General features: G+C 28.4%; 3 protein-coding genes across 7 annotated transcripts; 2 read left to right on the top strand and 1 right to left on the bottom strand.

Annotated features, from left to right (window-relative positions):
• The first annotated feature begins 434 nt into the window (after nt 1-434).
• Nucleotides 435-4001, top strand: LOC126833588 (splicing factor 3B subunit 5). 2 transcript variants are annotated; one of them, XM_050565011.1, is made up of 2 exons: nt 435-635; nt 713-3629. In XM_050565011.1, exon 2 carries the CDS (start codon nt 719-721, stop codon nt 3572-3574), a length of 2856 nt encoding a protein of 951 aa, XP_050420968.1. In that variant the 5' UTR covers nt 435-635; nt 713-718; the 3' UTR covers nt 3575-3629. The 2 variants fall into 2 exon arrangements, with proteins under 2 accessions (XP_050420968.1, XP_050420969.1); XM_050565012.1 differs by lacking the exon at nt 713-3629 and adding an exon at nt 3636-4001 and having other exon boundaries at nt 455-635.
• On the bottom strand, nt 3935-6271 carry LOC126833589 (exosome complex component MTR3). The gene is made up of 5 exons (XM_050565013.1): nt 6184-6271; nt 5944-6109; nt 5616-5869; nt 5093-5239; nt 3935-4306 (listed from the first exon to the last, which is right to left on the bottom strand). Exons 2-5 carry the CDS (start codon nt 6101-6103, stop codon nt 4031-4033), a joined length of 837 nt encoding a protein of 278 aa, XP_050420970.1. The 5' UTR covers nt 6104-6109; nt 6184-6271; the 3' UTR covers nt 3935-4030.
• A 13089-nt stretch (nt 6272-19360) lies between these two features.
• LOC126833984 (uncharacterized) lies at nt 19361-24627 on the top strand. Of its 4 annotated transcripts, none has more exons than XM_050565615.1 (8): nt 19361-19466; nt 21158-21290; nt 21376-21445; nt 21826-21916; nt 22042-22127; nt 23760-23825; nt 23897-23968; nt 24311-24627. In XM_050565615.1, the coding sequence occupies exons 1-8, from the start codon at nt 19447-19449 to the stop codon at nt 24496-24498; spliced, it is 726 nt and encodes a 241-aa protein (XP_050421572.1). In that variant the 5' UTR covers nt 19361-19446; the 3' UTR covers nt 24499-24627. The 4 variants fall into 4 exon arrangements, with proteins under 4 accessions (XP_050421572.1, XP_050421571.1, XP_050421570.1 ...); XM_050565614.1 differs by having other exon boundaries at nt 19391-19466; nt 21070-21290; XM_050565613.1 differs by lacking the exon at nt 19361-19466 and having other exon boundaries at nt 21057-21290.
• The last annotated feature ends 179 nt before the right edge of the window (nt 24628-24806 follow it).

Below are 24806 nucleotides of genomic sequence, written 5' to 3'. Positions count from 1 at the left end.
GATAGGTGTTTCACCCAAATTAATAATTTTGACTAGTATAAGAACATAACGATGACATATAATTGAGAGGTTTAAATGCAAAAGGTATTTATCAGTACAAAGTTTCTAATGAAGTTTTTAAAGTTCAGTCACTGAAGCATTAAATTTTTTAGTTTTAAAAAAATTTGTTTTTAGTCTAAGGATATTTTAAATTAAACGTGATTATATTTATACAAAAGTTGCCATTGGCGGTTAGCAATATACCTATTTTCAATCATTAATACATTTTAAGTAATGGGTTTGTTAGATTTTCATAAAAATAAAAAATGGATGAGCCATTTTGCATAAAAGCAATTTTGGCCTTTTCTGAGACCAAAGACCTAAACATGGTTCTAAATTATATTAAAAGTTAACTACTAAACATACCAAGGTTAGGGTGTAAAGATAAGATCTTATCAATTTGCGGCTATGAGCGAAAAAATACAATGTCCATGGTAGGTGTGAATTGTGATCCTAAACCCAATGGTATACAATATTTGAAACATCTTTTTTTAATTTTAATAATAACAAAAACTAAATAATATTATAGCAATAAAAAAGTTTATAATAGTTTCGACTTACGTTCTTCATAGTAGCAGGAACCAGCAAAAAAAAAGGTAAATATTAAATAAAATTTAAACAAATAATTTATTTTGAAACATTTTTTTCTGAATTGAGAAATCCTTACAATTAGGTTAAAATGACTTCTAAACCAAGAAAACAAAGCCTATTTGCCCAAAAAATGCAAAAACAAAGAGAAAAACAGGACAACGATAAAACGTTTGAAAATGAACTGAGTGAAGAGACGTTTGGACCTGCTAGTAATATACTAACTGGTCCTGAAGCCAATGATATACATACGGAAAATGTTCTAAAACTCACTAGTATGACTGTTGAAGAAATAATTAAAGAAAAAAAAGAATTGCTTAGTATGCTGGATGGTAACATTGTTGAATTTTTGAAAACTAAACACAAAAATATATCTAATAGTGGAACGTATGATTTGAAACATAAAGATAACAACCGAGTACAGTTAATCAAAAAATCTGAACAAGATAAAAACAAGATACCACCACAAATTAATGATTTGATTAATAGTGGGTTGAATATGGATGTAATTGAAGATGAAAAACTTAATTGGATCGGTGATGTTGAAATGAACCACAAAACTCAAGATATTTATACTGCGCGTTTTGGTCTTGACGGCAAGCTGTTACCTTACGTTATAGAAAATAAAACTACAGTCAATGGTTTGCATCATCATGGTGAAGAACAACATCGTCCAGGTTATACAATCAATGAACTCTATTCATTCCTTCGAACCAATCACGTACCCCAAAGAATTCTCGCATTAGATGTTTTATCAAAACTCATTGATTGCTCTTCTATATATGATGAAGTATTAAACGAACCGCTCATTTGTTCACTTATGGATTCTGGAGTGTTTATACTTCTGAGAATGGCTTTGGATGACACCAACATAGCAGTTATTACCAACACTCTAAAAGCTATGGGAAACTTATTTGCTAGGAAGATCGATAGGCAAATCTTATTGGGATTGTCTGGATGTTACTGTGATATTGCATTGCCAGTTTACGTGGTCCCAGATGCCGAAATGGATCAAAAAGAGCTAGATAAATCATCAGACTATGATCTAGTGATTTTAGACTTGGTTCTAGGAGCCCTGCGGACCGACTTGATATTACGTTTACAGTACATTGTCGGCAATATAAACATTGGTCTGGGCAGTCTTTTAGACATTTGTAACATTTTGACTGGCATTGCATTTAGGGGTGAAAAGTATGCACTAATAATTATTGATACACAATTGTTTAGACACTTGTGTAAATTAGTATTCACAAATGTACAAAGTAATACACTGTCAGAGTCTGTTGTGACTCTTACCAGAGTCATTAGTAGTCAATCGCTTAAATGCAGTTTGAAAATACTTGAAATGAAAATACTTGATTCTATATTTAAGTATATAAGTCTACCAGAGAAAACGCCACTGCTCCTAGAGTGTATATATTTATGGCAAACATTTTTTGAACATAATTTAGCCAGTCAAACAATTGCAGAATTGGCTAATCTGGTATTAAAGTTCGTCGACCGTTCAATTGGGCTTAGTTCAGATTTAACAAAAACCGATTTAAATTTAATGTCTGCAAGTTTAAGCTTAATCGATTCGGCGTTAAGACATTTCGGCGAAATCTATATCGATCCTGTGTATCAATTAGCCGAAATGATTTTAGCCAAACTGCTGGGAAGTTCAGATCTTCCAAACTTTGAAACTTCAAAACTTATTGGCAACTGTTTTTCAGTTCTTAGTTCCCAAAATGTAAAATTTGACTGTATCACTCCAAAAGTAATAACTTATTTAAATAAGAATTTTGGAAGAGTTTGTGAAATACTCTATGAAAAATCGTGGTTAAAAAGCAATTATACAAATAACAGTCCGAAATGCTATCCAAATCTTGGATTTATTACTTTTTCTCTCAATGGTGGAGACCCTTTGTTCATGTTAAATGGAATGATGAAATTCTTAAGTAAAACTTCTCAACCTTTTGAGATTCCTACAAAGTTTTGGACGTACATAGAAAGTCTAATGAAATCTCCTGTTGAAGTATCGCATTGGTATGCCAGATATGAAACAATATTTTTAATAAGTACACTTAAAGCATTTGTTAATAATAATTCAGGATTGGACGTAATCCATAAAACTGCTATTGCACTTTTATCATTTGTACCTAAACATTTGTCGAACGAGTTGCATAGCCTTTTGGAGTTATATTTTAGTGACGAATATGTGAAGCATATAAACCACATGAGCGACTTTACTATTTTGAAATCATTCTATCAATTATTGATACCTAATCCAAAAAGTAAAGTTACTAACATACTAATAACAGAACTTAACCCGATACTGCCAAAAGATTGGTTGTTTATGCCAATTCTGAAAGTACACGAAACGATCAATTTTAAAAGTTCAAAAGAAGGGGAATCTCTGATTAAAGAAGCGTTGGCAAATGTACTGTTCATGGAAATACATTATCCCGACATCTGTGCACAAACGCCGTTATCGGCGCGATATTGTCGTGTAGCTTGTACGTTTATGTGTGGCCGCCGGGGAACGGTATTCCACGAAGTCAAACCTGTGTTAAATCAAATTTGGCATCTTTACGCACAACACAACAACATATTAAATTTCAAAGATCCTATTCCTGGAATCGAATCGTTCTATGAATTTTACAAAACGCTGTGCGAACATTATGTTGGCGTTTCGTATTCAGATCCAGTGTTTGGCGCGTACATACTCTTACCTTTGCAAAGAAAACACAGTGTCGAACTACGGAAACTTGTATGGTCAGAAGTAGATTTGGCGGAAACAATCAACGTAGACCAAGAACATTTGGATAGAGTACCGTTATCCGAATATGTACATCCAATAGAAACGAATAAAGAACTTTTAAAGATGTACACTAAAGCTAAGGGCTTTAGAAGGCCATTGGTCATGTATCATATAGCTGTATCACATTTAAAACGAGTTGCAACTTAATTCTTTTTTTTAATATTATTATATGTTATATTAATGTTTTTTGTTATTTTATTTTTCCAAGATCATGGGTGATCGATACAATATTCACAGCCAGTTGGAACATTTGCAGTCGAAGTACATAGGAACGGGTCATGCGGACACTAGCAAATTCGAGTGGCAAGTAAATCAACATCGTGACTCTTGCGCTTCATATTTGGGCCATTACGATCTATTGAATTGGTTCGCTGTTGCTGAAAATGAAGCCAAAGCAAGAGTCAGGTTTAACTTGATGGAAAAAATGTTGCAGCCGTGTGGCCCTCCCCCCGAGAAGCCCGATGAATAATTATTTTTCTATTCCATTTTGTACAACACAATTTAAAATAAGTCTCGATAATGTGTGTAATTATAATTTTTAATACAAAAAAATATACATAAATACAAGTTAACATTTAGATTGTTCATCTTTTTAAATTACATTTAGGTTTGATTTTTGAAGTGTTCAGCTACGTCATTTCTAATTGTAGATATTACCATTGTGTATAATTTACAATTTTTCTCTATAAGAGTCTGAACGTATTCGGGAAACATAAAAATATCCATAGAACCGTTCTGAGCAAACTCAGTTATTTGTTGCAGATTTTTCATGTATGCCAACACGACAGTGCCACAACTTTGCCCTTCTGACGTTGTCGATAAACATAGGGATTCTTCATCATAAGTTGGATCGACTAAAATCTTGTTTTCATAAACTCCCTGTGTAAGAAATAAAAATGTATTACATAGACCATTAAAATTCTGAATTAAAAACACTATTTTAAATCGCTAATGAAAATAAGTGTCAATAACATTTTTTTTTTTTTTTCAAAAACAAACACTAATATTGTTATACAAAAATACATTCATAGTTTTTAAATATAGTTCAAATCATTCAAAATGGTTATGGCCAACAGTCATAAGTTAACAAGGGAAATTCACAGTGAGTTGATCACAGATTTTAATAAAAATTCTAGAAATTAATATTTACAAAGAAAAAATGTTATTCTCACTTAAGAGGAACAACTCTTTACAGCAAAAAAAAAACGCTGATTAAAAATAAGTATTATTTGCTCCCTCTTATAAAATATGAACCAAAATACATGTTTTGGAATTTTTTTCTCTCTCGTTGAATCTGATTTAAGCCCCAGAATTTCTTTAGTTATTTTTTAAATAGCCTGGAAAGTTGTGAAAAACACTTTTTTGTATGTTAAACTAATATTCTAAAATATATTTCAAATTTTATTTTTTAATTTTCTTTGTTGAAATCAGAACTGGTCTCAGAATTAATGTAGAATATTTAGTTCTTTTTTTTTGTTTAACAAAAAGATTAAAAGAAAATTCTGATTTTTGTTTTTTAAGATCTATACAACTGTAGAGGCGATTTAAAAAACATACTTACTTGCTAGAAATTTTGAATCTTATTTCAACAGTAGGTTCAAAGTTTAGTGTTGTTAAACATATTTTCAATTGAAACATTTATTTTAAAATAAAATTTAAACTCACCAATGAGGTAGCAGTAATTACATCATACATAGGTATGCAGCCATCTATTAACGCAAGTCCAGCTGCGGTAATTGCTGTTGCTAAGACAGATCCATCATTTTCCAACACCAATACGTTGATTTGAATTTCAAAATTTGCAAATTCACCCTGTAAAAGCAAAACAATATATTATAATGTCAGTAAAATGTAAATTAACAAGAAAATATTACATAATAAGAAAAATACATCTACTGTATACATTACTGAGTAACATTTCAGCTAAGGATGTATTTTTGTAACTAGTAACTATTAGAATGAAATGTTACTCATTTTTTTTTTAAAGATTGAACTATACACAACCATTAGTATATGATTGTACCAGCAGAAGAGGTGGTTTAAAATAAGAGTGTAATATATACTAGATAAAATGTTAGATAATAAGCCCATTCATACTAGTAAGAATCAAATCAAACCATTAATAGACAATTTTTTACTCAAAACCTACTACTATATTAATATATTAAATATTATCCACAACACTCACTCTACAAATTGCAGGCTCGAGAGCTCTGCGCAACTCATTGCACAGTTGACGTTCTTCTGCATCTCTAGTATAACCACGACGTTGAATACTGGAGAAAGTTGTAAACTTAAATTCACACTGCAATTCTCCGGTCTTGGCATACTCTACTTTATTGGGGACTTCTTTAGGATCGAACACAGAGCAAATCACTTTTGTACGTCCGCATTCAACATATGCCGAACCTTTAGCTTGGGTAATAACGCCAGTTTTAACACCTACAAAAACATAAATACCTATTGATGGAACGGGTTTTTTTTTTTTAATAAAATCTAAAATTATATCGTCTTACATAATTTTCTTTGCTCTGAGAAATCTCTATTATCGTTTCGAACATTTTTGTGTAGCGATGAAGCGATGGTTTTAAGTTTATCGTATTTTTCGGTGAGCAAAAACTGATGGAAAGGAATGGCTCCTTCGGGTCCTTGTACTCTATACAAATTCGTCGGCATCGTAAACTATTATAATGTACAATTCAATGTCAATAGTCAATACTACTTGCAAAATTTGTTAAATTAAAATTATACTACACCCTGGCTCTGGCGTTCAAAACTCAAAATTCAAATCCACATGGTCTATCGATTATCACATAGACAATGTTATCACTTATCAGTTACTAATGTTATTGTTATCTATAATTGTTTATTTACTATAAAAATGCCAATTGTTCGATTCACTTCTAGCGGTGAAATTATGTAAAAGCAAAGTTAAAATATAATGCCGCGGTTTTTTTAATTCATTTTATTTCCTCCTATAACAATATGTACTATTGTCTCAGACTTTATTGTAACCTAACACCCCCTATTAAAGAAAATTAAATATATAAAATAATATTTCGGGTCCAAAGCCCTAATAACTTAAGGTTGAAGCCTAAAGATAAAACAAATATGTATGTAACTGTAAACATAATTAATAATATTATACAAATTGTACGTACAAATTAGACAGGAGACCTAGTTATTTTACCATATTAACACCAAAGGATTTTCTAATAATAGTACTGATTGTAACGGCTATAGTAAACATATTAAACTTTAAAGTAATGTCAAAATATGTTGTTCAAATATAATAAAATATACATTGACCCAACTCACTTAATATTTTTATATTTATCTAATATTTAGAATTATTTAAGTTAGTTGAGATCACTGATTTAGTTACTGACGCAACGATAATATTATTGCGGTAAATAGGAAGACCAGTTAGACCACAAAACCAAGGATATGATAGAATAGAACATCAGAATTTTAAATGTAGACCAAAAGGGTAGTCTAACCTACAAAGAAAAATAAGTATTGCATTTACTGTGATTTACAAGTATTCAACAGTGTTAAAACTTAAAAATATTATTTTATAATCAAGTTTAAAGAGTTGCCATTTTAAGTAAAATTACAACCCACAGGTTTGGTTTTTCATATAACCCTAAACGGAATTGGTCTGACATTTGCCTATCTGCCCTCGGCTTAACTCTCTGGATATCTTGTAACATGTTCTACGCCTTGTTTAATACAAATTTAGTCGATCAGCGTGCTAATAGGTAATTAATTAATCAGCATAACAGTAACTTCAAAATCAAGTTTTAAAAATTTTGATTAAGTATAACTCCCTCGTAAAATTTCGGTGTCGGTACTTATTTAGCAAATATCCTAGCAATCGTTAATAAATTGGTTTAGATAACTTTTGGACAAAATAATACTTGCTTCAAACACTGTAAGTAGCCGTAGGTATGTTAAATATAAGGGGTAGCTCATTCCATGTGAAATCATCACAAACATGTTTATATTATCTTGAACTTGTCTAAAACTTTGAAAATGTATTACCTACAACATTAATTATCATTATTAGTAGTATAAACTTATTATTTAATTTATTTATAAGCAATAAAATAATTTACTAATATTTTAGTATTTAAAAAGAAAGAAGGGGTTGTGTGACAAAATGTAGTGCTCTAACCCACTGCGTAAAATATCTGTACACGGTTAGACATAGCCCTTATAATATGTTTAATTACTTTAATTTTCCATTCGTTTTATAGTGTTATTAAATATTATATTAAAGTACATGCTATTTTTTGGGTATGTCTATGTCAAATGCCTACACAAGTATTACATTACAACGCACAATAACCATATTATTTCATTTACATGTATATAAATAGTGCCTAGAGGTTTATTTGTATGAAATCGGTAATTAGAAATGGAAAACATTATCGATAACCGTGGGATTTCTTCTATCAATTTTAGAACTAATTAAATTTTTCTAGATGTACACAATTAAATATTAAATACTTCATTAATTGTACATAATATTTTATCTTCTTATGAAAATTAAAATAAATTAGGAGGATAACAAAATCATTCCCCGTTCAATTCACCATAACCTGTCCTATATGCTCTATAGAGCTTTTAGAACTTTAAAATATAAATAACTGTAATGTCAAGTATCCGACGTCCGGTTTATCCTAATTTCACATCTATAATTGTAAACAAATTTACCGTTTACTTAAATGTGTTATACTTATAACAAATGGCTAGATAACGAAGTAATATAGTTTTACCTTATCATGAATCATATATATATATATATATATATATATATATGGTTTATGATACCCACCTTTCGATGCAGTTTTTATTTAAGTCGGTGCACACCATTGTTAGTTGTTAAATACCACAGTCCACATGCATCTACATGACTGAAGCTTATGACTAATATAATAATAGTTTATTTTAGAAAAATATTATTCAATTTTTAAAATACGTTTGACATGAGAAATTAAAATATTCAAGTAAAGATGTAAAGTGAAATCTTGTAATTTAATGATTTTCAACTGAAATCTGAATGCACAAGGTAAGCTATAATTGTAGGTATATCATATTATAACTTTTTAAATACTTATGATGTTTGACTGATCATAGTTTTTCTTATAAAATCTTATATTAAATCGAAATATGAAATAAATAAAAATAGTTTATAAATGTAAATACACATCTATCATTTTGACAACTGTATACCTTTCAGTACGATTGATTTATAGGTATATTTATTAGGCCGCAGCGTTTTACTAGAAAATATTTTATGGCCAGGAAAATAATTGTAGGTAGATTTCTATTATTGGATCGTGGGCGCGTTATAAAACTAGTTGACAATAGCCAACATTCTTTTGATATTTTTTCTTTTGTAGAAAAAATGTCCACATAAGTACCTACATCACATAAAGGAGATGTGGCTTTAGGAACAAAGATCATTTACTACTATCCTTACCTTTAGCTCAAATCTGAAATACCTGTTTTACCTCTGGAAATAATCGTCCGACTGTCCTTTTTCTTATATAGAACATTATATTAGGATATTTCCATAAAGACCGCCGGGTAACGTTACAGCTGTAGTACCTAATACATGTATATCAAGGTATTTTTTTATACCTTTAGAAAAAATCACAAATGAAATTTTAGAAAAAAAAAAATTTTTTTATACAATATAAATTTAATATCTTATTCTAATAGAATAATACTATTTCTACCTTTATTAAAATAAATATACGATAATAATGTTACAGACAAAAATGAAAAGCAATTTATTTTTGTAGAGGGTCCTAGGATATAATATAGTTAGTTTTTAGCTTCGATTTTCATTATTTAATGGTATAAGTTTCTGAGTATATTTTTTATAATACCTAATACCCAATACCCATGTATAGTTATAAATTAAAAGAAGAGGGGAAAAGTGTTTTGGTATTGTTTTTTTTTTATGAAAAATGTTTTTTATTTATATATAACGCAAATTTAATTAGGAGGTACTTCAATAATTAATTAATTTTGGAAATGTTATTCTTAAAGTTGCAACTTTGATATTATCAGATATTTACCCTTCTGCCACAAAGCCTTAGATTTAATATAATAATGCGTGTATTATAAGAAGACAAATTCTCATCAAATTTGCGTAAAACCGATAATTATTATTTAATTTTGTAATTTTATTATTTTTTATAATATATATTTAGTTATCAATCTACAAAATATTTATAAAACTTATGTATTAATTTATTTAGTAACTTGTATATAAAAATTCGGATATCAATTCAATTTTAATAAAATACGAGACTTAAAATTATTCGCTTAAATTATACAGGTTAAAAATGTATAACAATGAAACATTTTGAACTCGAATTTTGTAAATCGAGTCCACCATTTATTCATTTTTATTATATTTATTTATTTCAGCGTAAATATAATGTCATTACATATTTAATATGTCTCACAAAATCTTGAAAACATGAGGACTTGTCTCTTACAATTTATAACTTGTGAGTTAATGTTAAGGGTTTTTTACAATAAAAATGGGTTAAACAATTAAAACAATCTTTTATTTAATTCAATTTAGAATTTTTTTAAAATCTAATTTGTATTATTAAAACTGATATTTTCCCAAACTGTTTATCTAGTTATTTAAATGTTACACAAAAGAAAGTCTACGCTCTCTTAAACAGTTTTAATTTTAGTCGTTACTAGTAGTAACGCACACAGATAAGTTATATTATATTATAATTGTCAAAATATGACTGAGTCATACTCGTCGACTATATTATAGTAAAAAGTGCGGTATTATTAACTCATAAACAATATTATTTGAAGCCTCCAATTTTTTTTTTGTTATACTTATAATAATTGTTGTTATTTGTCACTGAGAGAGCTTTGATAAGTGTCGATAATAACCATTCCAATTACAATGAACATTATTGGGCCACAAAACAAATTATAACATCATAAGTCAAAAAGAAACCCAATGCAATTTTTTTTTTAATAATATGATTATGTTTTGTAGCAGTACGACAATATTTATTATAGAATTACAGGTAATAAATTCTTAAGTCATATTTTGTTATTATATTATAATAGACCTAACAGTTTCTATGTGGAATGGTATTTATTGCGTCCAAAGTCAAACGATTCAATTAAAAAGTAATCAAACGTCATTAAAATAGCAACTAATATAATACCTAATAATAATTATTATTATTCAGTCGTTGGCTCACATAATAATATTAGTGTACATCTATCCGCCGTTTGCGTACATCGTACTTATCTTCTTCTAAACAATGTCGTTTCATGTGATTGAAAATAGTGTTCAGTGAAGTTTATTCAAGCACAATCGATCATTTCCGAGTTCTATTCTAACGTCAGGTATTTGAGGCGAATATTAATTATTAACTATAATTTTAAGAGAATAAATGATTGTTATTAAAAAAATCTTTAAAACGTTCCTTTATATTTATTTCATATGTTCCACATAGTCCTTTACACATTCCATAACTGAAAATAATTATAACATCCGTATTTGTATTTTAGAGTGTTAAGTGCAAACACATATTTTAAGTTTAATAATATTTTATGAGAATATTTATGCTAACCACATAATTTAAACAAATAGATATTTTTTTTAATACATTTTTACTATTCTCAAAATTACTGCAAATGTCACAATAGACGAATGACGATTTTTCAAATTTTTATATGCTTGTACAGTGTATAACTGTTTATAAATATATTCATTTAGTAGCGGATCGTTAGGGTGGTCTACAAACCGTGGAGGATACGGTAGTATTATGAAATTTTTTTATATTTCTATGACATTTCATCGACAGGTCGAATTATCATGATTTTTTTTTTTGAGTAGGTAAGTCGTCAAACACACTGTGAGTTTAGGTAAAAGATTTCTCGAGCCACCACTGCCTAACCTAAATGAACCTTTGATATTTATTAAAGGTAGGTAAACTGCATTATGTTTTTGTGGTTAAGGTTTTTTTAAATATTTTATTATTTTATTTCTTTACTATATTATACATAATATAAAATATACATATAAACATATACAAATACTACTGTAAAATATTATTTTAGTATCAATTCTACTAACACGGTGTTTCTCAAATTAAGTTAACTATAATTTAATAAATAATAAAAAAATGAGCCAATCACATTGGTCATGATCCATGCCAATCTGTAGGTATTCAATGAGTTTCATCGCTAGGTTGACAAACTAGTATAGTTAATTTGACTAATCAATATAATTAAACATATAATTATATTTATATCGTGAAATACCAATCAAAAATAATTTTTAAAAAAATCACGAATAAATATTTAAATTAAGTTAGAGATATAAAATTTCAGAGATTTTTTTATTTTAATAGGCTACTACTGATACTATGGATTTAAAGGTAAAACATATTTTTTTCTAGACACGCTATAGACTAGTTTCAAAAATCAGATCATAGATATATTGTTTTCTTGGGTGACGTATTCAAGGGAGTGTCCTGGAGGTTAAAACACCTCTCAATTTGAATATATTTCATGGATGATTTCAACCGTTTCTCCGAAGGGATAAATTGTCGAGAATAGATTATATGATTGATATCTCAATAATAAGGGATTTAATGTTGTCAGGACACATCAATTTAGGATAAGAAATAATGTCTATCTCAAAGCATCCAAGAGTTATAACTAGTGATGGGAATTTGTATAATACAAATGTATAGAGTCGTATACTTATACTTGGTAGTTGGTATTATAAACGCTGTTATAGAATTATTATTTATAATGGTATAGTTATATAAATAATTTTCTTTTTAACTTGAAGGTACTATCTACGTACGTACTTGCATTTTGATAATTACCAAAATTATAAGATAGGGATAGTTAGGTTAAGTTAGGTTATATACATTAAATTATGTTAAATGTTTATATATTATTATGCAATTGCCTATTAATTTTATAGTGTTTTTTTTTTTAAAATAAATTCTTAAAACCAAAAAACTACCATCTTTGGGACAAATTTGAACTCTGATGCGATATGGGAAGGGGTTGAGTAGTAATTGAGTCAACATTTTATATACTTATTTTGTAGATTAAGGAATTTTGTATAATATATCGTATGGAATTTGTATATAAAAAACAAAATTATAATTACTTTAATAATTATGATGTTACATAAAGCTTAATACGAAGTATGAAACGGTGTAATACAGGACAAATAAAATACCGTATTTTTTCATCACTAGTTATAACTGAAAATGCCAAGATTTTTTAAGTGTAATTTATCAATTTATAATTATGATTGTAATCTAACTATTTGTGATATAGTGATTAGTGTCCATCACTGGTGAATAATATTAACTTTGTTACTATAACAGTGTTATAGTAATAAAGTCACTTTAGTATAATACAATAGTAAAATACAATCGCAATGAAATATATATTTCAGGTTTGTTTTTATAGGTTTTAAAGTAATATTTTTTGTTTTTAACAAAGAAAAAGGGAGTTTTTGATTTGTTTAAACCTATTAAGGGGGGGGGGGGTAGGGTATTAAAATTTTGTTTTTTTAATTTTTTTTTTTTGTTTACTGAATGCATAATATCTCAAGAATATTGTGTCAAAATTTCAAGTCGATCGGAACAAAATTGACGACGTTATGAGTTGTCGGAATTTTATAGCTGCCCGGCCCGAGCGCTATCGATAACTTTAAAGCGTTTTTCCCACAACTCACGTTTTCAAAGTCAGTGACCACCATAACTTCAAAACTACTGCACCGATCCTTTCGAAATTTTGAACACTATTTCAGTACATAACTAACGAGGTAACGCTGGAGAGTTTTTTTTAAATTTGTTAATATTTTTTATTTTACAATAACAAATTAGCCGATTTTTTTCGCAAAATTCGCGTTTTTCCCTTCAAAGTGTTTCCAAAAAGTGAAAAATTGAAATTTCAAAAAACCCTCCCAGCGTTACCTGGGGCAAGCAATTATCTAACGAAAGAACTTGATTTTTTTAATTTCGGATGATCCAGCATTGAGTTATGAGGGGCACCGCAATTCTACTTTTTTCCGAGACGCTTCCGAATAATTGCCGCCATTGCCGTATTTTTTAATATTTCTACATGAAAATATTACACAATATTCTTCGAATGTTATACTTTAATGTACCATTAGTTTTAATAAACAGATTTTAACTGTGTCGTCAAAAAAAATTCACAAAAATTTGCCGTTTTTTGCACGAATTAACCATACCCCCCCCCCCCCCTTAAGGTAGTTGACATTATACGTACAGACTACAATCTAATACTATGCAGTATAATATTATAATTACATAGTGAAGTACTTAAGACACGCTATTTTACATTTAAAATGTGGACTTGTTTTTATTTCTTAAGTGATCTGTGGTCTTATAGAAAACCCCGTTTCGAGGCACAACGGAGCAGCGGACATGAAATCAAATGTATTTTAATTTTATCAAATAATTTAACTTTTTTTGGTATTTTTCATAGTTAAATTTCAATATTATAAGTGTAAAAATTTCAATTTATTCAAATTTAAAGTTAAAAATCAAAAAAATGCTTATAAAATTGATTTGATTCCCATGCCCATGCCCCATGCCCGACATTAGCTATCATTAATATCATTCAAATGTAATTGTATTTAGTTGAGCCAGTAAGAGTTTATTCATTAACTATTTAAGGAACAATTTTTAGGAGAATAATTTATTCGTGATTTATTACTAAAATTATTCGAAAACAATTTTTAAATATTTTTATAAAATACAATTTTTTTGTTTTATATTCGTTATAAATTCAGTAATTGTAAATATTACCATTTTTTTTTCTCAGTTTAATATTTGTTTAGTCCAATAAACTAAGTATAATATACGTTAACTATTAATAAATTATATAATAACAATTATTATTTATTAACTATTCACATTATTCAATTAACATAATTATTTAAAATAATATACAGTTTATAGAAGTAAAAAACTAAGAAACTAGGTATTCAAATTTTAGTAAAAAATTACCCAGACGCCAAGGGTCTGAACGCTTTAGAAAATTATACTCAAAATTTACCACGATTCAACGGGAGAAATGTGGGTTTTAATTTTTTATATTTTTTCCTTATCTCGTGTATGAGATAGGCCCATACAGCGACAATGAGATGACTATACAGCCCGAGTACACCTAAAGTAATATTAATACATAGTGTATATTGTATACCTATATATTAATTTTTATTTTCAGCTCTTAACTAAGAAATGTCCACCTAAAAAATTAAAAAATGCCTAGAATTTCACGTAATTTAGTTTTAATGGTATTGTTGAATAAAAATGTTTAAATACATGTCTCATATAAGTTTAAAATTAATGTGACCAATTCTTATAAAAATTGTTAAATTTATTATTTGGTTGTCTCTGTTTTTCTACAGAATGAGTGTAAATTTTTTAAATGTTTTCCCTTACATCCTCCAAGGCACTTCTTGGTAATATTGTGATGTGCTACTCGAGTAAATAGGTCAAGCCAGTCTAGAAATATTGTATAAACCGACAAAAACACTGTTGATTTTTACTTTTAAAGCACAACTGTATTGTGATTATTTTGGATTTATAACGAAAAATTAAAATAAACTTGGGTTTAATACCCGTGGGCACAGGACAATAATTAATAACTTTAAAATTTGGGTTTTTAACAGCATATATAGTTTTAATTGGCACTATATTGTGACCTATTGATATACCTAATAATTTCTATAATTTACAACATACCGATAAAATATAAACAAAATATCATTGTCAAATTTGTATTTTATTTCGGAAAGCTCTTGAAAATCGACAATAGCTAATAACTATTATTTTTATTTTTATTCATCAGTTAAATATATAAACCGCGAAATGAAGATATATTATAATGGTTTATTTAAATGTCTACTTTCCTATTCTTAAAATGTATTTCTCGACGACATTTTTCCTGTTATTTTGTCATGCCATACAAAGATTTAAATTTCACGGCGACAACCCTCCAAAATAAAAATAAAAAACATTAGGTAACGGACCGTTTTGTGAAATACCTACCACGTGTTGGGTAGCGTTTCACATTTGGGTGAAATCGCATTCGGCCGTTGAATACCAACTGCAGGTAGAGTAACATCCCTACCGCTTAGTGTTTGACCTTCGTGTCTTAATATAAGGTCCTTTGCGCCAGCTCCAAGGACCAGTGTTGTGCCAGCAGTTAAACAGTGAACAAGATTGTGCCCTTGTAAATCCTGTGCGTCACCGGCGATATGCTATGGAAATGTCCACCGCCCGCAGCAGCCATGACCGTCCAAGAGTCGGTATACAAGGTAAATTCGGTTATTATTACTTAAGTGATTTTTTATCTAAGTGTATCATAATAATAATATCAGTTAGTAAAAGAGATCGTTGGCTGGTAGTATAATTCTCAGTAACATTGATTTAAAAAAAACTGTGACTAGAATTTATACTACTAACTGATGGTTTCACCGATCTGCATAGTACTTTTATAGTGTTTAATATTAATCATATTTAACTTTCCTAAAATATTCGTTTACACAATGCATGTACTCGTCGTGTAATAAGTTTAATGTATACAATTATAATATAACTGAAATACCGCCAACATCACGTGTCAAATGTTAGTTCATATTTGTTTTTTGTTTTTATTGTATCTTAATATATTTTTAATAATTATTATCAATGTTACACGGTATCGCGGCCGTGATTTAATGATGAACAATCATTCGGGTAGCATAAATGTCTTTTGCTAGTCAACAATATATATTAATATTCTGCTAAAGATGTTTACTACTCTATGGTGTATCATCTGAACAACGAGTCAAAAAAAAAACCAATTATATTTTAATTTTAAGAAAATTTCATTTTAAATTCAAGGTAACGGATTTGCTATGGGAAAGTAAAATGAAATTATCCCAAGCGAATCCTGTACCCTGGATATCTAATGAAAACCCGTCTGCTTGAATTTCACTTGGGCAGAATTCGGTATTCTTTGGGATTTAAGAGAGCAGGTTTTACAAATTCAAAATACCAGCTATCTTGAATTTCAAAATACCGGATTTTGATATCTCTACGGCCGGTATGACATATCGACAACTTTATGGAGGATGCCTATTGGTAACACTCAACGTCTTTAGCAAACGATTAACAATAGTCTAAAGATGTTTTTGTTGCCTTTGGAATTTCATAAATAATCTTCAAGTTAGGCTGTACAATATACTTATAACTACATAGGTATAAATATAATGTTATACATAATGTTAATTTTAAACTGAATATTTTTGTAATTTTAAGAGAAGGCGATGTCTTTGGAGTAGGAAAAAATGTCTTTAACTAGTGTATTATTAGAAATCTAGTAAAGATGTTTTAACTACTCCAAGATGTTTCCTAAAACTACTCGCGGTACAATCATATTTCGAGACGTACCATTTACTGTCAACCACATTACCGGTAAAGTTAGAACCCGCATGTCATACCTCAGGTAACTTATTCACTGTGGGAACAATATTTAATATCCCACGGGAGAATTAGGTACCACGAGGTGTGATATACCATACCGTCGAACTGTCAAGAAGTGTAAACTGAACTAAATTGATGTATAATAATAGTTTTTGTTTTATAAAACCTCGGCTACTCCAGCCATTATCATAATATCCAAAACTATTCGATTACCACCTAATATTTATTTATATATATATATATATATTTTTTTATTTTTTATTTTTTTATGTAGTCTATTATATAAATATAAATTGTATAATAATTATTAGAAACTGATATTCTTTGGGATTTCTAGTGGGCTGGTGTACATTTGAAAATTACCAGTTCCTTAGAATTCCAGGATATTAGTATTCAAAAGAATCGACGATTTATTAGTACATAATATTATATTATATTTTATGATTATAACCAGAAATATTTTCTTTTTTAATTAATTTTAAGCAAATTTATAATTTAATAATTTACACAGTGGTGTATCCGAAGGGAGACGATTACATCCCTTTCTTAAATTAAATTATTATAAAAAACCGTTATTCTTATAATATAGTATATGTTTTATAATTGGGGCAATTATATTCAATAAGGATGTATTATGTACATAGTTATAAATAGCTATTTTATTTTATTAAATATTTTCAATAATCCAATCCGAAATACATTTCTGGATACACACACTATGAATATTATAATAAAATAATATCTGTAGAAATAAAATAGGAATTTAATCAAATTACCCAACGTTTTCTTACTAGCGCAATCAGTGACAAGTTCGATCGCTTCAAAAGAAGGTAAAATTACTCTGTAGTCGTTGACCAGACATATTGAACAGAATACAAATGTATCTAGGTAAGCTATGTAAAATTGATCTGTGTAAGTAGTAAATATTTTATTTAGTTGGTTTAAACAAATATGTTAGGGGTTCGCCCAACATTATTAGTTTACACAAATGTTTACTTTTTTTTGGAATAGTTAAACATTGTTTCCTTAAAATTTTTATACTGTTATTTTTTATTCTTAAAACTCGTGTCGTCTAGCAAGGCGAAAAACATTAATTCGTTTTTACTAAAATCGTAGGTACTCAATTTTTACTCAAAGGATAAAAAAAAATCTTATCGAATCACGTTTAAAACTTAATACTAAATCTTAAGAGTAGTTTTTTTTTTTTTACAAAAATGATTTAATACAAATTACACACAATATTCAACCGTGTAATACCTTGGAATTATTAGTCTCATACTGTCAGGAAGACATATTTATGTTCTTTATAACGTTTCTGGATTACCTACACATTTTGTGTCAAGACTGGTATTTTACGTTCAAACATCGGTACTGCGTTTTATTTGGCCATTTCTATTCAAGTATCGATGAATTATATACCCTATAAACTACCTGTTAACCGAATTCTCAGAATCGACCCCTGCGAAAATAGATCCAGGACATGTGTTATACCGCACGACCCCAACCGAAAATAACGACCTTGGTAATATTGTATAGAAAGCAAAAAAAATATTATTTACAGGATTATTAGATTTAATACCATATTTTTAGTATTACAACGTTGAGTATATTATGGAAGATTTAATAAAACTCAAACGATAAAATATAATAATGTATTTATTAGAAATTAGATAGATATTATGTATACTGGTTGACGTTACAATACAAAGCAGACTGCAGGCTGCAAGGTCTATAATAATATATTATTAAGTTACTTCCGTTTTGTTTACACAGAAATTATTATTATATAATATCATTATATTTATCAATTAATCATATTTTATCATATTATTTTTAACATGTCAAAGTATTTGTAGTATCCTGAACCGAATTATCAAAAATAGTTTTTCTCATCTCGTTTTCTTTCCGAAAATTTTTAACAAATCTCACCCGAATAATATGCTATTGTGTCCCTTACCTCGCGTTTATAGGCACGTGTGGACTAGAGGCCTACAATCTGGTAGCTACCTAACCCAACCTTACCCGGATTTATTATAATATATAGTGCATCCTTCAGAAACCATCTAAACGACCATTCATTTGACAATAACAGAAATACTATCAGCCACACATCAAGTGGTATGTAGAATGTATACCCAACTACTTCTTGAAATCAAAAAATTCATAATTAATCACAGAAAATAGTTTATTACAAATTGTGCGAGCCGATGTTGTACATAACTGTATACATTATAAAAACATTACCCGACTTTATACTTTTATATTTTAAAATCCCCTTTTTTAAATTTTACATTAAAATTTAAATATCTATTTGGCCCGCCCTTGTTTGTGCGTCATGGCGCAGCGCATGCGTACACTTATAGAAGCCCGCTTGTTTGTTAACTCGTTTATCTAATCTCTAACCAGTACGGTTTATTTATTTTATAATATAAGCCACAATGAGCACCAATATTTTGCTATAGTATCAATAGTGAATATTAACAAATGTTTAATTTATATGTAAAGTACGTAAAATATATTATTGCCGGTTGTATGATTTTCGTGAAATTAGCAATTGCTAACCACAATAACTGTATACATAGGATATTAGACTAAGAGCTTTTAAAATTACATTGTTAATTCAATAGTTCAGTAAAAATAAATCAAAAATCGTAGACCATTTTGTTAAAAAAACTTGTTTGTATTTATGTAACTACCTATTTGCTAATTGATTTATAGGAGTATAACTCATTAAAAAACAAATAAAATCATTACCTATACCTACACATTTATCTAAAACTCAAACAAGGAACAAATAGATACTAAAATGTTAGAGCCAGAAGGTTAAATATATTTGATTGTGTTAGTGTATACCTACTGAAAATAATAAATTACAATATAATAACAATTATTATTTATTAGATTCTATGTATAGTTAAAGCTCGTAAAATATGTAGGCAAATTCGTCTGTTCTAATTCGTTGTTTTTCACCAATTTTTTTACTCTCATTTTTTTATAAAATGTATTAATATACTTACTTAAAAAGCTTATAGCGTGTAAACTAATACATAAACCTATAAACTTAATTTTGAATATTCAGTGGTTCAATATTTGTGAAAAACATGATTTCATGCATCATAATATAATACTTACCTACTTTAAACAAATTTTTAATGAGTTTTGAATATATATTTTGTACAGATATTTCTGATAAATTTTTGGAAATAAAATATTTAGTGTTTTCTTTTAACGTAAAATAAAATTTAAAAATTATGAGTTGTTCTATAAGCTGATTTTAAGTTGCGTAAAAACGAATTCGAATTTATGATAAGAACACTTTTCTATTAAAAAAGTACCTTATTTAGAAAAAGTTTTTATATTATTTTGATCTTGGGATCATCTATGATTTTTCGGAACTTTGGGTAACTTAGGTTACATGATTAAATATTTAAAAAGGTTTTTTTAAACAATTATTTGGTGATGTTTTCAAATTTAAAAGAGCAATGACGTTTATTTTAGAAATTTTAGACAATATTTTATAACTAGAATTTTTTTTTTATACTTTTTTTCATGTTGCTTATAATTTTCTTTAGCTCATACTCGTAAACACGATTAAAGTCTAAAGATATTAATAAAATGAAACATTTTTAACGATTATACTTACACATATGCTACTAAATCTAGAAGTAATCAGAATACATGCAATATAAGTTTGCTGAATTTAAATCTAGTCTTTGTCAATCGAATTTACATATACCTGATTCAAATAAATAGTTCTGATTTCACTATAAAAATATACAAAGTGATAAACATCCGAGCTTATAATACATATTATGTGACATTATTGATTTACATGTAGCTAAACATACGTATTAGCCACAATAATAAATTATTTGTTACTGCCGTAATTACCTATCAAAATACATAAATTATATATTTTTTTATAATTTAATTGTTAGGTTAAATTATCAGGTTAATTGAAAACTTAAATCATTTTTAATGGCCAAATATTAATATATAAAAAACTCTAATGACAAATGTTCGTATCGATACAAAAAAAACCACACAAACCGTACATATAAATTTAATTTTACTGATTTATACTAAGTAGTGAACTTATTGCAACAGGTTTCATTTCAACTTTAGCAAAAGTCAAGTTTAATAAAATGTTAACGATTTCGTTATTTTTGGTTACCCTGCTGTTTACCATTACAAGATGTGATTATGGAACGAGTACCCAGTCAGCCTCGCCCAACGACTTAACCGCTGTGCCAAATGGAGTACAGGCACCTTCCAAAGAGTATGGACCTATATCCGCCATGGGCATGACAAGTTCTATAGATACACTTGTACGACTCTATTTAAGTACTTACATAATGGCTAAGCAATTTGTTTTCCAGCCACATAGCTAACGCTTAACAATAATATTTATAGCTAAGTAACCGATGGTACGCAGTCATGGCATCACCAGTTCAAGACCAAGAATGTTGCAACTACTTGACAAGTAAGTGAATTAGCTATGTATATCATATCTGGTCACACGTGGATCCAGAGAGGGGGCTTTAGTCCTCTTGCCTGTTTTTTAAGTACAATTTTATATTTACTAATAGTTTTAATTGATTTTTGTAATTAAAGCTCTGAGCCCACAAAATTGATACTTAGTTTAAAATAAAATGTTAAAATTGTGATCAGTGTGTTATGAGTTATGACTGCAGATTGATCATAACGCCCAGTCGCTTCAGAAATTTGACAATTTAAGTGTATTTTAATATGTTCATGACTTTAAAATATCTATAGCTGATCATTACAAAATTAGCCTCCCCATAATTAATTAATAAATCCACGTGTGTGACTGTTTACAATATTATTTTAAAAACGTTACAGATACCAAAGATCCCTGCAAATGTATGGGCGCAGACTTTACGCCACTTGGAAACAATGAATGGTTGCTGTACACGTTCGCGCTAAATAAACAGTACACAAATACTCAATGAGACAATTTAAATATAACCCATAAATTAAATACGCTTTGGAACTATTGACTTGACAATAAAATCAATGATTATAACAAAGTTTTAATTTGTATAACGTTTTTTATAGGAGCATGGAAGAAGTGATTGATATCGGAGCATGGTCTATTGCACCCAACGCTTCAACATTAGAAATCGATTCCATATTATTAAGCAGTAAGTATAGTATTTTTTATTGATTTTCAATAGCTCAAATATTTTGGTGCAACTCTTAAGTATTTCTACCAAGTACCAAATACCTCACGTACAACAAACAACAAAATTACAAAAACTTTTTCCAATTTTAAAATACGGTTTGCACATAGTGTTTTTTCAGTAAATCTATTTATTTAGAATATTTTTTACTTTTAAAAACAATTTAAAGTTGCTGAGAAGGGGCTTTAGCTTTCTTAGTCCGGGGAGATTAAAGGGGAGGGGGCTCCCTTTTAGACTACACCACCGCATAATGTTAAATATGGTCGAAGAGGGAGATGAAAGGACGCATGAACGAAAGGAAGGATATTCATGGAACTTTAGCCATCAAATATTGTATAGGGTTATTTTTTCTTCCAAGAAAAATTCTCTCTATTCTTCTACCGCCCATCTTGTTGACAGTGATAACACCTGCGGACATAAGAGGGCGCCACACTACTTTTTACTTGCTTGTAAAACATGTTTCGGGAGATGCATTTTTCAGAAGAACCAAACAGTTTATTATAATGAATTAAAATTAAAATTATTCCACTGCATAGTAATCTATGATTTTAACGTCGTTCATCAATACACAATTAAAGAACGACTCTTAATCTAGATTTTGTATAAACATTTTTTTTCTAAAACAATTTTGACCAAAGCGAATAAAACTTTGAAAATTTAACAAATCCAATGCAGGTACTATAACACAGCATGCAATTATCGAAAATCGTCCATGTGAAAAGCTAAATAATGTCTTTATCGGTCATTTGTATATAGAACATATTCTTATACTTTTACGATAAAACTACTCAGCTCCTCAAAAAAGTGCATCTCCCGACAATTATTGTTTTTGTATAATAATAGTTTAACAGTTTCGTTGTAGGTATAGTTCGAAAACAAAATATGTATATTTAACAACCAATTGGATTTTAACTGAAATTTTAACTTTTCAGTATACCCCCCTTATTAAGTTTTATTTAAAACTGTCCTCTTCTTTACACTAACAAAATTGCTTTATAAACTCAATTCAATAAAAGGTGCATTTATTAAGACGAATTGTACAGGTATTAATCACGTACATATTATAACCATAGGAAAGAAAAATCTATTTCGATAATACATTTTTTTTTCATTTTTTGTTTTGTAATGCAATTATGATCTATTTTTGTGCGAAAATATATGTTTTTACTTTGAACAGAGCTTACCCAAAAATCCTCCGATTTAAGTTTTGAAAAAAAATTTGAATTTTTCATAACATTTTCAAGGCATGGATCGTGGCAAAATTTTAAAATTATTTTTAGTTAATCAATTATTTCAAAGTAAAAACCTAATGATTGCTTAATTATCATTAGTATCCATTATCTAAGCCAAATGTCATAGTAAAATAAAATAATAAATAAAGTAATGATGGCTTTTAATTACTTAAATGAAACGCTTGTTTTTAAAATAAAGTACACGGTAAAACTAAAATTGTGAATTGTGTGATACAAATACATTTCATTGGTCTGTTAATGCAGTGAACCTCTTGTAAATAATTTCTTAACGATGAAGTCATATTTGATGATTAATAACGAAAATTGAATTTATAGATGTAATTATTTTGTCATATTTTAGGCGCAGTAATGCCAACTGACGCGATTTCAGGATACTTCACGAATGTTCAAGTTACTGGAAACGGAAGTAATATATTGGCTTATTACTTTATAGGTTTTCATTTTTATTTTCAATAACTTTATTGTTTTATTTTTAAGATTTCAAGACCTTTCAAACTCGAATTTTAGCTACTGACGAGAACAATTTTATGATCACACAACATATTTTGGGTAAATCAATTTTACCAGACCTGGGTATTATTCAAAACAATTTTTTATACGAAAATTATTTAAACAAAAACTTACCGAAAAAATACAATTTTATTTTTATTGAACAAATTTTAACAGAACGTGATAACGTGTTTAAATAATAACTTGGTAGTTTTTATACAGAAAATAATATTTTATTATTTTAAACAGTAAAAAGAAATTTAAATTTAATGCACTAAAAAAATAAATGTTTTAAAAAAAAATTGTTTATGCGTTATTTAAATATAAATTGTACAGTTGTTTACTATATTATAGTTTTGTAAATAGACATTTAACCTATTATAATGAAAATTGTATTTTTAGGGTCCCAAGAGACGATAATAATAGTCTGGGCTAGACAACCGATGCCCGGCAAAGAAAAAGTATGGGTTTGTGTCACTCAAAAAATGAAAGCACTCGGTGTAAACACCAGAGATTTAGTGTTTATAGATCAACAAGGTTGCAACTATCCTCAAAAAAATATACCTTACGATATATTTTTCTGTGTTTAAGACACAAAATGCTATTAATAATAATAATAATAAACAAAAATCAAGTGTTACATTATGCGTCAATAAATGTTCAAGTCGCATAATACAATTAGTTTGGCTTTGCCAATTTATTTTATGTTACCATTGTTAATTCTGTAAACATTAAATTAAAAAAAATAGTTAATTATATATGCATTGTTGTTGTCTAACTCATTGCAAGACTAACTACACATTTCTTCCTACGAAATCGTTTATCCAATAATCATAGAATATTTTTCAGTATTTTAACACACCTTTGCTGGGTTGTGTAAACTTGATTTATACCATAA

This window comes from Adelges cooleyi, unplaced genomic scaffold, assembly GCF_023614345.1.
Source record: "Adelges cooleyi isolate 19-005CV unplaced genomic scaffold, UGA_ACOO_1.1 ACOO_flye_CR_arks_rails_tigmint_CR_PRNA_2, whole genome shotgun sequence".
Lineage (NCBI taxonomy): Eukaryota > Metazoa > Arthropoda > Insecta > Hemiptera > Adelgidae > Adelges > Adelges cooleyi.
This window is presented reverse-complemented; position numbering and strand designations above follow the sequence as displayed.